General features: G+C 40.0%; 1 protein-coding gene across 2 annotated transcripts in view; it reads left to right on the top strand.

Moving 5' to 3' along the window:
* The first annotated feature begins 452 nt into the window (after positions 1–452).
* Positions 453–14,799, top strand: part of svila (supervillin a) — a 56,156-nt gene continuing 41,809 nt past the window's right edge. Inside the window, exons 1-6 of one of the 2 annotated variants that reach the window (XM_024279579.2) lie at positions 453–802; positions 7,370–7,433; positions 10,508–10,599; positions 10,711–10,774; positions 10,868–11,007; positions 11,083–11,794. In XM_024279579.2, the coding sequence (XP_024135347.1) occupies positions 745–802; positions 7,370–7,433; positions 10,508–10,599; positions 10,711–10,774; positions 10,868–11,007; positions 11,083–11,794 (1,130 nt within the window). In that variant the 5' untranslated portion in view covers positions 453–744. The remainder of the gene's footprint in view (positions 803–7,369; positions 7,434–10,507; positions 10,600–10,710; positions 10,775–10,867; positions 11,008–11,082; positions 11,795–14,799) is intronic. The other variant, XM_024279580.2, reaches the window with a different exon arrangement.

Below are 14,799 nucleotides of genomic sequence, written 5' to 3'. Positions count from 1 at the left end.
TCTAGTAAATCAGTTTTCTCTCCCTTGCGCCTCCTTGAGCTCCTCTAGGAAGAGCAGGACTGTTGGCGTCTCGCTACCATCACTCACAAGTTGACACATTGTGTTCACATTCCGCCTCTTTCTTTTACTAACTTAGTTTTTTCTCGCCTTTCCTCTTTTTTTCACACCTTCTCCTGATATCCTCGTGCTGCGTTTTTACTACTGTTCCTTCTGAGGGATGATTGGAATTTCTCGGCTGAATGAAAGTCGTTTTAAGTCCTCTCCTCCGGTCCTCCTCACGCCTGCTCCTCCCTCCCTGCTCTGAAGCTCTGCACCGGTCTCTCCTTTGGCATCTGCGAGCCACAGGGAAAGGCAGCGCTCTCGAGGGACACTCCTCTTTTCCCCTCCTCTCTGCTCCTGCGAGGCTCACTCTACATCATGAAGGAGGACACTTTAGTCCAATCTGGAGAAGCCTCATTTTCTTGCTTTGGCTAATGAGCTTAGTCCGTGCTGAGCAGCTTTCAGCTCTGCAGCTCGTTGTTAGTGGAGCAGAGCCGTAACTCCTCTGCATGCTGACCGGGACAACCTCTGCCTGAGTCGACACTGCGGATGGGACGTCTCCCCCCTCTGCTGCCTCTCCCTGAAGCTACCTGACTCTTTATGTTGGCTTTGAAGAGCTGAGGAGCACTTTTATTGCTATTTTGCACCAGAGAAAGCCTTCCCGTCTTTGTCCTTTTCCCTTATAACCTCCAAGTTTTTGCCAAAATGTACCGGAATCCTTGGATCTCAAATTACCTGAGTCATGTCAAGTTCTGCAGCCAAGGTAAGTGCAGTGACTGAGGCTCGGGACAGCTTTCTGTGTGTGTGTCTCGAGTGTGTGCTTGAGGAAGTTGGCAGTAAACAAACTACAGCCTGTCTTCCTCTCTGCTCTCTGTCCGGTTCTTCAGCCAGCTGTCCTTGCACTGCAGCTGTAACCTCTGAGGACACAGCGCAGCACAGATAAGGCGCTCCACAATCTGCAGGGAGTGAACTATTTCCAGACTCGCCTCTTACTTGGACCCAGATTTGTTGGAGCAGATGTATAGTTTATTCCCAAACCCTCATTGCCAAGCAATATTGTTTTGATCACTGCTTTAAATAAAAAAAAATAAATACATTTTTTTTTAATCAAACATCCATAGAGCTTGGAAAACAGTTGTTGTTGACCTTAATGTAAATAAAAGCTGTATTGCTGTTTTTTTTGTCCAGGTTGAAGCACTGATTGACACATTAGTGGCTCAAGAGAATCTAAATTTTCTCTTGATAATAAACATCCTCCTGTAATAATCTGACTGGGATAGGCTCCAGCAACCAAGTAACCTGAAAAGCAATTGCACCAGTATGGAAAATCTATATATATATATACCCCGAACTCCCAAAAATATCATCTAGATTTAGAAGCACTTTTTTTAGTATTTATGAAATGATCCTATTGTGCTGAATTCCACAATGTGTTGTGAGTTAGTTGTGCTACTGAGCTTGCACAATTTGCAAATCCTGCGCCTGGGCTTCTTTCCTGTTATTCCCCTCAGAAAGGGCTTCAGGTTGGGTAAAGTCGTCTCTGCTGAGCTCACAGGAAACACGATAGCGTCTTCTCTGACAAAGGCACTTCTCTAGTGTGTAGCCCGTTTTGTAGAGTCAGTGATGGGTTTAATCTCAGGTTTTATCATGGCTTTTGTACACTTGAAAGCATGGAGCTGTCCTCATGTGCACCCGGATGGAGGCGCTGCTCAGGATTCCCTTTCATTTTAACTATATTAGACTAAAAATATGTTAAGATTTGTAAAAATCTTGTTTCCCACTTTAGTGTTTAAAGAAGTTCCAGCACATTTAAAACTAAAAAGAATTAACTGCTGAGCTTTAAGGAAATGGTACTCTTTCCATTCTCCATCGTGTTTTCTGTAATTGTTTAAAAAGCTTGTTTAAAGGTTTAGGGTTACAAATGTGTTTGTTGACTTGTCGGTTTGGTCTTTGTTTACAGTCTGCAATTTTGTTACTGTGCAACTTTCAGGCTAGTTAGTAGTTGAAGGCATAATTGGCTTATTCTCAACCTCTTGTTAAGTCTAATGTTTGTTAAATTGGCGTCACCTCACCTCTTATTCTCCATCTGTGTTCCAAAGCCTTTACTCCTTAAGCCTCTCCTGGAGAGGAGGCTTTGATTATAAGTCAAGCCGCCCAGCTGACCGTGTAGGTGTGCAGCTGTTAAGTTGGCAAGTATGTTAAGAAGACACAATGACGTAATGCAAACAGTTGGCGACATGTTTTCTGTCGGACTTGATGGACTTTCAGTAATATGAAAACGGACCTTAAAATTAGAAGGCTCCTTTCAGAGCTGAATTCTGAAGTGAGATCAACATGTTTATGATGTTGTTTATATACATCTGCTTGTCTAGATCTATCCCTCTATGTTTCTCTTGTCATATTGAATATTTTGTTAATTATAGTAAAGGCAAACAAATGTCTAGTAATCATACCAGGATCTTTGATTTGGCCTAATTATTCTTTTTTCAGAGTTTTAAATCTAAAACATATGGCTTCATACAGCATTATCCACTTCATGCCGTATACTGCTTATCCACAATTTACCATTTAATCCAGGACTCCATTTAATTTTGCATCATCTTGAATGAAAAACACTGAAGAATATATTTTTTAATGATAGGAAATAGTCAGACATTAAGTGGTTAATATTTACTTAATTATCAAAACTCTTTAAATATACTTTTAATAATGCCCTCTCCTCCTTTCATTCTAACAAACACATTGATTTGACCACTCACTAACATCTTGCTTCCTGTTTGTTGTCCTATAATTGGCTTTCTGTTCAGCGGTGTGACCCTCTGTCACCTCCATGTGTGGAATCCCAGACTAACAACACTCCTTCACAAGATTCCCTCCGTGGGAAATACTTATCCCCCTAAATAGTATAACTAGTGTTTCTGTAAAACATTACAGGGACGATTTTTTTGGTGATCTTTGGTTTGAAATAATTGAAAAGCAGTTTTTGAAAAATGCATAGTAAATATCTCCAAAACTGTTTTGTTTTTTTATTTTATTTTTGCATATAATCCAAAGGGTACATAAATATTGCATGTTATTGTTAACTGACTCAAACAAAACACCTTATGAAGACTGACACAGTTTGCTTTGACATTCTCATGCCCAAGTCGTCACATAGTGACGTTTGGTTAATGACCCTTCCGTGTCACTTTTTGATGTTTTAGGTGTCCCCAACTAAATTTTTGATATGCTGGCTGTTCATAAAATCAAGGGTCTGCAAGCCTTGAGATGCAGTACCGGATGTGCACCGGTCCTTGGGATGCGTCCAGTACTGGTTCATGTCCAATACCGGTTCGGCACTGTGTCCAGTACTGCATCTGGTCCAGTGTCGGGTTAGGGTACCTTCACTGGTGCACAAGGTGTCGCGGTACTGGATCGGTTCTGCTTTGTGGCTTGGAAGTTGGGGACCCATGATTTAATGGGAGTGGCCAGTATGTTGGAAAACAACAACTTGGGACACCCAAAACGACAAAAAAATGAAGGATCCTTAACAAAACGTCAACATGTGACGAGTTGGGAGTGAGAATGTGTTGGTTTTACTGCTTGTGTCCAATCCATCATCAAACTGTATTTAGCTTTGTTTTTAAAGCTGTTTTACCATAAATTAGCCCAAACAAACCTCATTGGCTTTGTTTTTGTCGGCAAAAAATAAACTGCATCTAGTCAGATCCGTTGAATCAAAACATGTAAAGATTCCATGTTTAACAGTGTTCTTAGTTTAAGTAAATGACGGCATTTATCACATAAAGAGTGGTGCTTGCTTTATAAACCTGGAAGACACTCCACTGAATGGTGCAATGATTGATCTTTATTCCTGTGTTTTATCATTATCACGTTGTTTAAGGGCTTCATCAACAGGAATTCCTGCTGCATTCCCTCACAGCGAACGCAACCACGGAGTGTAGATTATAAGCCGCACCAAAGGCTCTGCGACATCTGTGATCATTGTAAAGTTTTTTTATGTCCGTGTCTGGAATGACGGATGTGTTCAGGCACTCGGGCTTTGTGAGTGGGGGGCTCTCTGATAGCCCACATGTCTTGATATATGGACTGTGTGAACTGGACGACCAAGGTCTGGATTGTGGCAAACTCTGTGTACTGGATCTGACAAAACCAAGAGATGACTGTCCAGAGGATAGCTCCTATTTTTGCTCCAGCAGTGAACATTTTTACTGCATCTGGTTCTGGTTCACACTTTCAGTAAAGAAACTCTGGAATTTGTCTCCTTGAGTATCTGTCTGTCATCGATTACTCCTCCCTGAGCCCATAAACATGCATACCAATGGTTTGGAAATTTAAGTGATCTTTTTAAGTGATCAGATGATGAAAGTCAGCATGTACAGGATAACCCAGTTATAAAATAAGACATTGGTTAAGGACATGTAGATCTATCTCAGAAAAGCTAATATTTTATGTTCAAGGTTGTCCTACGAGTATGGTAGTTGAAGGGCCTGGTTTAAATCCCAGCAGGGTCCTTTCTGTGTGGAGTTTTCATGTTCTTCCCGTGTATATATGGGTTTTCTCCGGGCGCTCTGATAGTCCAAAAACATGGTTCATAAGTTGACTGGTCAATCTAAGTTGTCCCTTAGGTATGACTATGATTACTTGTGACCCAGTGAGAGAATAGAAACCTTTCTAGGCTGTACCCACCTTCACTTGGCAATATATGGGATAGGCTCTGGCAACCGTAAAGGACAGTGAAAACATGTCTGTTTTAACCCTTGTGCTATCTTATGGGGTCCAGACGTCCCCAGCCTTACCTTGACATGTTATCCGTCCCATGACAAATGTGGACAAAGGTGGGCAGGATTTCATGTCTGCCATGGACACCAATGAAAATCAAATTTATTTGGGGAAAAAAAGTTCATTGCACTGTCTTGTGGGGTCCAGATGACCCCACTCCCAACTTTAACATAACTAGGACAGCACAAGGGTTAAAGGCATTAGTTCCCACATTGGTGCCACATTATTTATCATTAACAGAACTTTGCTTTTTTAGAAAGCAATAGGAAGTTTGAAGCTTGTTTATTGGGAAAATTCTGCTAAATAAATCAAATACCTATTTCAGCTTGGACTTTAATAAATAAATCTGGTTTTTTTTTTTTTTTAAATTTTCCAAAGTTATTTTGCACATATCCGATTACTCCCATTTATCTTTTTTACTCAATAGTTGTAAATCAGATTGGCAGTCTACCTGCACTGTAGAGATTTGGAAGAATCTCACAAGAGGAAACAGCAAAAGGCTTTTGGTTGCCTCCAAGTAAAACAGAAACCTAATCTGCTGTTAATCCCCGCTGCTTGTTAGGGAAACACTAATGTTCTTGGTCTTTAGTACAAAGAGGAATCCTCCTGACTGTTAAAGGGTTATTTATTGTATTATTGTGTGACTTAAACTATTAAAAAAAAACGTAAAAAATGATGGAGGAAATTTTCTTCCCGGATGGCACTTGTATAATACATTTCTATAGTCTCATTTATGACTTGGAACCACATGTTTAATAGTCCAAGGTCACTCCAGTTATCTACATTAACACTTAATACTCCTGAGCGATGAGCTGTGTTTTCTTTAAGACTTTTACCCAGCTGAAACAATACGTGACCACTCCTAACTCACCTCCCTCCCCGAATAAGCCTTCTTTCTTCTCAGGTTTTGTTTTGCTTGAATTTAAAACGTCCACCTGATCATCTGTAGGAGGAACTAACTGATCCAGACTAGACATGTGAGGCTGAGACCACTGAGGAGAAGATAAGGTGAAACAATGGGAGGGTGGTGGGGTTGGGTAATCTGGTGAACTCTGGGGTGAACTCTGAGCGGATGGAGTGAGAGCACATGTTTGAACTGAACTCGCACGCCTGTGGGCTCTTTGAGGTCCAAGGTCACCCAGAACCGCACATTAGAGGTTTGGAATGAGTGCATGAGTCAACTGCAGAGCAACCTGAGGATTCCTTACGCCTGGTAAACACTGGACGCGGATCGGAGGCCGCTTCCATTCGGCGCCCTATATTGTAGTTCACACCAGGCACGGAACGCTGCAGTCCTCCGTGGAAGTTTCTCGCCATGCACATATGTATCTAAACAGACTGTAGAGATAAAAAATAAACATACTCACACATTTATCTCTATGTGTCTCAACAACGGATAAAGAAGTGTAGGCCTACTAACTACTTGCTTCTTCTTAGCAGAAACATGGAGTCATATTTGGACACTGATATCAGTTTGCTGGTAATCCTAGACAACATTGTGTCAATTAATTTTAATACAAACTCTATTTTTTAGATTTTGTGGAAATAAAAGTACATAAAAACCGCACTGTGTGGTCACGTGACTACAAAACTGGTTTTCCACACACTGGACACATTGGATTGATTATTTTTTGTTATCACACTTGTTGTCTGCTGTGATGACAGTTGTTTTAAACTTAGAGTAAAATGAACCTACTGTTCTTCTATTCAAATGGTATTTTCCAGTGTCGATTTTAATCAAGTTATTTCAATTTGAAATGATTTATAATGGTATTGGTCGATTTGATTAACAGCTTATCTCAGACGGGTCAATCTGGTTGAATCGTCAATCAAAAATCCTTTATTACTCCCACAATGGGGAAAATCGTAGGAATATAAATAGATTTTCATCAAATATGTTGATTAATATAGTCAGTTTTTTACACTGCCCATAAAAGAGAAGCAATGATATAGCCCACATGTCTATGCTCAATAGATTTAGAAAAATATAAATAAGTTTGACAAAGCTGAAAATGTATTTGCTTTGAGTCATAAATTGGATTTTATTGGAGAAATGAGAAATTAGTGGGGTTTTTTTTGTCATGCACTCCTGCATTCATGGTGCTGCCCATCACATTGATGAGTGTTGACTTCTCATGGCTTCCCTCCAACTCCACTGCATGCAAGTTTGCCATGTGATCAGAGGCAGTGTGACTTTCTTAGACCGCGTCCCGCAGGCTCCCCCATCAAATACTCTGAGCTTTCATGATATCCGTGTGGTGTTTCTGTGAGAAGCCGGGGGTATATCTGTAACTAATACAGATATTCAATTGATGTGATTAAGGCTGGCAAGTTACTGTTTTCTACATAATTTGTTTTCTCCGTGGAGGTCCATTTAATTACTACATATCTGTGCCAAAAAGTTACAGACAGGCTGAAACCTTCGCCCATAAGATGCCTGACTGCACTGTGCTGTCTGGCCGTAAAAACAAACAGCTAAGGGCTTTTTTTCTGCTCCGGCTGGACCTAATGAATGCTGAGACTTTATTGTTTCCCTTTTTATCCTTAGGACTTGGGAGTGAGACCCCAGCCAAGGTCAGCAATCCCAGGTTACTGCAGAAGAGGGCGCTCAGGTAGGAGAACAATTTATTTTTGTCGACTTGTTGTTTGTGATCAGGATGTTTTACATGTAATTATTACAAATACTACTGGAGTTAGCAGATTTCTGGACATTTAAAAGTGTTTCATGCAAAGCCACCCGAAACATGAAAGACATGTACATATGTATATATATATATATATATTTAGAGTTACATCATTTTTTTCTACCATCATGTTTGTATAGCTAAAGAGGTTAACTTTTGGTCTTTTGCACACCTCTATGATGGTGTTCATGTAGGATGGGAATTTTAAGGTGACCAAAATGTAGACAAGTGAAGACCCATTCCTGTGAAAGTCATGCTCTTTGTTTTTTAACATGTTCTTTTGCCATTTATCTTAAATTAAGTTTAAAATAGAATTTCAGAGTATTTCTTTAATCAATTCAGTCTAAATCAGTAGCAGAGGAAAATGCTGCTGGCAAAAGCTTGTAGCATTGACGTAGATGATACAATCTGAAGAGCTCCCTGCTCCACTCCATACTGATGCATCCACTTTAAGACAAAATCAATCCATGCACGTCTTTGTTTTTCTTGTCTGAGCTGGAATCTGGCTCAGTACCTTACGGCTGAATAGCTTTAATATTGCTAACCATTTCTGTTGCATCACTGTTAGCTCGGGGTTGTAAAGGGTTTTAAGCTTGCAGGAGAGAGTGTAAACAAAGCAATGATGGGAAATGAAGCCAGGCTTACTTTATGCTTACAGTCCACCCACAACTCTGTGGTGAATTTCTAATAAACTCCTGTTGCTCTGCAGAAACTATCTCCTAGAAAACGATGTGAGAGACTGTCCACTTCCGCGTGTGTGAGCTGTTCCCTCGGGCGCGAGTGATGCATGCGCGAAAGCAGTCTCGGTGAGCGCGCACATGCGCGACATTTTGGTCATGTGGCCTCACGGGGACTCTGGCTCTGTTCACGAGCATCTCTCTGCGGGTGAGGGAAAAAGGACTTTGGACATTTGCGGGCGGAGATAGAGGGCTGCACAGGTGTCCAGGTGTCCAGCTGTGAGGAGCTCCAGCCTTCAAAGTCTCTAGGACTCTGACGGAGCAGCAGTGGGTTTAGGGTCGGGTTGTTTGGGTTGTCGCCCGGCGCGTCAATTAAAAAAATAAAAAATAAAAAAATAAGGGGGGATCATTTTAACTGTTGGTCTGTCCCAAATGAAGAGGACGGATGGGAGAGGAGGCGGGATCTACTATATATATTACTTTAGAAGTCAGTCACCGTGGCATTCTGTAACACATTTTAATACAGATATATAAAATTCATGCATTTTTAAAAAATAAATGTTTGTGTGAAATGGGCAAATAAAAATGGTGAACATAAAACGTGTTGAGATGAGAATTGGTTTAATCGACGCGTTTGATAAAACGGCAGAAAGATTGACAAAAGCATCTTGTACCAAATTTACAAAAAATAAAAATAAAAAATTGAAAAATGAAGAGGAAGAGAAACGAGATAAAGAAAAAGGTATCCTCTCATAACAATGGAAAGGAGAGGACAGGCTGGTGATTATATTTTTGAAATTTGTTAGTATTATCTTTTTTCTGACTTATTTCTATGAAGATCAAAGTGAGATGTTAGTTTTTTTTATTTCATAAACAGCGTTTTTTATTTTGATAAAAGATTATGAATGAATTGAACTTAATTGATATCATATCTATATCTATCTGTCTGTTGATCGATATGATTAATTTATATATATATATATGTTCCGGCCCTTCTGTTGAATTTTTGAAACCTCTGTGGCCCACGGGTGGAAAAGTTTACACACCCCTGGACCAGAAAGTGTCCCAAATTAATACTGTGGTGGAGTGTCCATTTCTTTGAGTTTTTGAGCTGCGTATTTGACAAAAGGTCAAGCGAGAGGTTCCACACAATTAACATCAAATGCAAAAATGAAAATTGGAGTTTAATAAAAGACAGCACTAGTTTAGTCTTCGTATATCTTAATTTTAACCACAAAAATAAAAAAATTTTTGAATCTACAATATATGTAAGTTTATTTTGGTGGCAAGTACTGTACTTGTAGTGACTTAATAGTTAAATGGCCCTGAATCAACAGGATTTTTTAAGCAACCTCCTGGAAGACAGGACAATGTCCCTCCTAGTTATGGAAAGCATGCTTCTGGTTTGAATAGCATGTTCAGACCAAGTTAATTAAGACGGCTTTCTTTTGGGAATTAAAAATATGTGACAAATTCAGAGTATTTTGACTGCAAGACCTCAGATTGCTGTGCTTTAATAAATAATATGGTTGCAAGAGGAACATGTCCAGAACATTTTCTTCACATAGCAGTTCTGAAATTCCTAGTTGTTCCTTCAAAACAGGACACCACGAAAGCATCAAATCTGTATCCCAGGCTTGAGGCCCACACGAGAGAGAGATTTCAGGAAATACCAGCTGACCAGAGCATTGCTTCATGCTGCACCATAAAGATGACCAAATCTATTTAAACCACGCTGGAGGACTGTATGGATGTGCAGAGAAACTATACAATTTAAAGCAGAGTTGTTTGGCTTGGCAATGATATGCGAGTCAAAATGATATGTTGGAAGACATGAATGGAGATGGTGTTAGGATACACAAAGATCTGCTCTGCCTGAGTACACTACTATGTTCACAGCTCGATGGTGGCTGGAATGGACTCAACCACAGAAGGATGTTTTTCCAATTCTCAGCTGTTTCCTCACATGAGAGATCCACTGCCAGCTCTTTTATTGAGCCATTGCAACTTTGTGGTTTTGTTCGTGATCCATAAATTACTTCAGTCTGTTTATGAGAGAAAAGCTTTTCTGTTTGTCTATGGGAGGTAGAAGTTGTGAGTAGTTAAAAAAAAAAAAAAAAAAAACTATAAAAAAATGGCAATTTTTCAAACTGTTTTGAAAATTAAATGTATAGATTTCTTATGCTCTAGATCTAATTAAAAAAATGTAAAAATGGTTTCACAAAGGTTTCCACATCTGGTCACACTTTAAGTGTATAAACAAATCCAGTTTCCCACAGATCAGCCCCAGTTCAATAACATTTGTTTTTTTTCTGCCCCCACCAGCTTCCAGAAAGAATTCTCATTCGACGAAAAAGACAATCCAGCCAAAAGCGCCAAGGATATAGATGTGTGCATAGCAGCCAATCTTCCCAAAGGTCAGCTGTTTGGCTTTTTTCCACTTTCAATAAGTGTGTGTTCTGTTGCTCATTGTACTGTTGTCTGTTTTATAAGCTAATGAAACCTTCTGCTTGTGTTTTTTATTAAAGTGTCTGAGTTAAGGAAACGGTTTGAAGGCATATCCACCAGTGCAAGTGACTGGGAAATGAATAGGTGAGATAATGACTTAAGTTTAAGCGGTTGTTGTTCCAAAGCTGGACAGGGCGGTAACATGTTGACTAGTGTCCTCCTGCCACCTTAATCTAGAAAGGAGAGAATTACTCGAAGACTGGAGGGCATTGAGGGTGAAGTGCATCCATCCCTGCTGCCTAGCTTGGTATCTAACCGGCTTTTAGAGGAGGACATTCCGAGATACACCAGGGCATCTGATCCAGAGCCTTGCGTTGGTGAGACAAATGGAACTTTCTGGCAGATTGTTTTGTATTAAATCGTGTTTAATATATATCCTTCTGAACTGACAGTCCAGCAGTACGGTATGGAGGGAGTGGAAAGTCCAGACATGCTGCTCAAGTCTCCGGACCAACGACTAAGAGCTCGACGAAGGCCAGAACCTCAGTCCTCCGTCCAAATGGAGCCTACATATAGTTCAGTTACTACCACCACTGTCCCAGAGTCAAAGGCCGGACGCATCGCTCGCTACAAGGCAGAGCGCCGCCGACAACTGGCTGAGCGCTACGGCATCTCTTTGGACCACGAGCCCGACTTGGATCATCCATCTCTCAACAGCCGAACCAGGAAAGAATCTGACGATTCTGAAAGTCGAAGCAAAGGGGAGTCTTTAAGAGACAAAGGTATGGATATCGTCCTAAGTGCGTACAGCAGCAACGCCTTCTCCAACCAGAGAGCACGAGGGTCAGCCTGGCCGGAAAATCCCCCCAGCTCAGCTTACGATGGTCGGACCAGGGCTGACTCCCTCTCAGAGAGAGAAAGGCTCATGAACTTGGAAAATCGACGCCAGGCTGCTCCGCCTGAGACATCCATGGCGTCATACATGGATGTCTCTTCATTGTCCTCCTCTGCCAGAGTGCCGGCCAAGGAATATCCGGTCGCATCTATCCCAGCCAACTCACCCAAAATGAGCAGACACTCATCCTTCAGCGCGCCAAAACATGGAGCTACTTCAGGGGATCTGTTCATCGAGCAGCAAGCCCACAACGTTATCAGCAGACAGGGGTAAGTGCTCTTCATTCTTAACTCAACGTCTTCTAGATATAGTGTCTTTTCTACACTGTAGAAATGCAGTAAGTCTTTAGCTCCTTTATCTGTAGTTTTTGATTCTAGGGCGCACTTCTGCAAAGTGAAATTACTCTAAATCTTTGTAATCTGGGTTATTCAAAGAGTGTACTTGCACCCAACAAAAAAAAGCACCCAAGAATGGATAAATGAAGTGGCTGGTTATTGAGGTGGGCCAGAGCTTGAAGCAACAAGAATCAAATACAAATACTTTGGGATGATTCTCCAAAGCTACAATGTCTTGTTGATGACACCCCATTGTGCATATCAGCAGTCAGAGTGAAACCAATAAAACAAGCTTGAGCTTTAACCCCTTAATGCCTATTTCCAGGTATGAACAAAGATTTTTTTCTTGTGTTTTTGCTTTTTAATAAAAGCTATATTCTGGTGAAGTTGGAGTTAAAATGGTTTGTTGCATATTTGTGACAACATGGATTGAGGGGTTAAAAAACCTTTTTTACATTAAGACTTGCATGTCTCAAAACTCCTTTTTTTCACTTCAGAGGTTTTGCAGCTGTATAGATTGATTTTAAGTGAGTTGGAATTAAGTAAAATGTGTGTAGCTACTTAATGCTGTCAAAAGCATTTTCTTTGTTAATCCAGTCTAAAACTAATTTGTTTTTGTCCCTTTAAGTCCCACTTAGACCTATTGTTAAAGCATTCACAGTCATATTTTAAATACGACTGTGGCATTTTTAGCTAAAATAAAAAAAACTGTGTTGTGGTCTAGGACATAGTTTCTGCAGAGCGGCAGGAGTTCATTCCAGATTCACATCTGAGTTGTAGTTGGCCTGTAGGAATTTTGCCCCTACTTCCCATCTGTTTACATGCTTTCCCACTAGCTTACAGCCCCTCACAACCTCAAGCTAACATTAATAGTGCAACAGTAATGGTGAGCAATATCAGAGCTATCCAGCCGTACAGTTTGGATCCAGATGCTAGCTCGGTTATACGTGGATCTAGACATCTACATATGGATGCATTGGAACGGAGTGAAGTAGGAAGCTTGTGGTTTGCTGTTTTAGCTTCTACGTCACAAATACAATCTTTTTCAAGCCATGTTTTTGTCTCCTCCTGATTCACAATAATTTCAATAAAGAAATGCTCAGAATTTAAATCTAATTTTTTAAATCTGAAAAATGCCCAAAGAACATGATATGAAAAAGGAAAAAGAACATAGGTTTTATTGGAGTTTTTAAATATTTGACTAGAAGTTGAGTTGCCTCAAAAATCTTAATGGGTTGTTCTCAACAAACATTAAGCAAACAAAGACAGGTTCAAAATTCATTTTTGATGTGACAGCATTAAGGCAATTGGCCGAGTAAATGAAGGTTGCGTAACCTAATGCCCCATTAAATCCATACTTTAAGCTAAGTACACACATTTTCTTTGTTATCAGGATATTTGACCTTCTGCACAGAATTGATCACCACAAAGAGACTTACCTGTCTGCCTAACTTTTGTTCCTGATCAGCATTTGTTTGTAGACTGTTGCACAACCATTTGTTCTTTGAAAACATATTTTAAACATTTATCCTGAACAGATAGCTGAAAGGATAGACATTTATTGAATTAGTGGAAGCAGTTTAAAGGTTTAAAGGTAATCTACCAAATGACTCAAACACCTGAAGACTATCTTCAGGTCTTCTTTTATGAAAGGCGTGTTTTATTTTTTTTAAATAAAACATAAGTAAAGGTGTTTGATCTTCCTTTTATGAAGTTTACTTTGAAGTTTTTTGTATTTACTTCAAAAGCTAAAAGAGTTTCTCACAATTTCAGAAAAGTAATGTTTTCATAGGTTTTCCAGAGTCCAGCGTTGGCAAAGACCTGCTGGTGCATTCCTAGTCTCTCCATCCCAGCGGGTCACGAAGCTCCGTCTATCTCTGCTCTAGTTCAGGTTTCAAAACTTGGCTGGAGGGTGCATTTGTGTGTGTGTGTTGTGGGGAGGGTGTTGTGTTACTGGGTGGCTCAGTGCGACTCCACAGTCACATCCCTGACCCACAGCTGGCTCTGATCAGAAGCAGCCAAGCCTGAAGAAAAAGAAACAAATAAGACAGCCCAATTAACTCTTTTCAGGGTCTCTGTGGGGCTAACATGTTGAGGTTAGGTTACATTAAAGGGCTTTTTGGCAACCCAAGCACCAATGAACATGGCTGCGTTCTAAGCTGTTCCCACATAATTCTCTGTCAAATTTTTCCCATCCCACTTCCTTTGAAACACCCCTGTTCTCCAAGCCCTCCCATTCATGCAGCGAGATGTCCTGTTGGTTTTAACCAGAAGAGAGGGGATACAAGGGAAGAGAACAAGGGAAAAAACGAAGTTGGAGAATTCTCTGGCGGGAAACAAAACACCCAAACTTCTGAGTTGCATGAAGTCATTGAGGTTTATTTATCCCACCACTTTAACCCACTGCAAAGCACTGAAAGACTAGGGATGGAGGGATCATATTCTTCTAGAAATCCCTCTTATTCTCTTTTCTTCTACTCTTCCTGCGCCCTGTTTCCCAACCTCTCCTGACTTAGCACAGCGTTTTAAAACATATTGCATAACTCCATGTTAGATTTCTTAAACTTTCAAAAAATATGTTTCAAAGCCCTTTTAGTTACATTTATTTGAAGTTTGGAGATAGATCCAAAATACAATGTCTCTTTTTCTTTTTTGCCGTCATTTAGAGCCCTTATGAGATTGCATGTTTATAAGTAAATGAACTAAAATTGTAGGTTTGAAAAACACTTTTAATTTTGTTAGTAAAACTTTTTAAAAAGTTATTTAATTCTCTTCTTTTCTTTTTAAATTCCTTTGTTAAATTGGCAAAGTACATTTATTTGTATAGCCCAAATAAAATATTAGGTAATTTTGCTTACAAAAAATAAATGAAAAAGCACATAGACAAAAATCATAGTGGCTGACTAGTATGAATGATTTAATATTAAAACTTTGTTTGA

The sequence above is a fragment of the Oryzias melastigma genome, linkage group LG20, assembly GCF_002922805.2.
Source record: "Oryzias melastigma strain HK-1 linkage group LG20, ASM292280v2, whole genome shotgun sequence".
NCBI lineage: Eukaryota > Metazoa > Chordata > Actinopteri > Beloniformes > Adrianichthyidae > Oryzias > Oryzias melastigma.
This window is presented reverse-complemented; position numbering and strand designations above follow the sequence as displayed.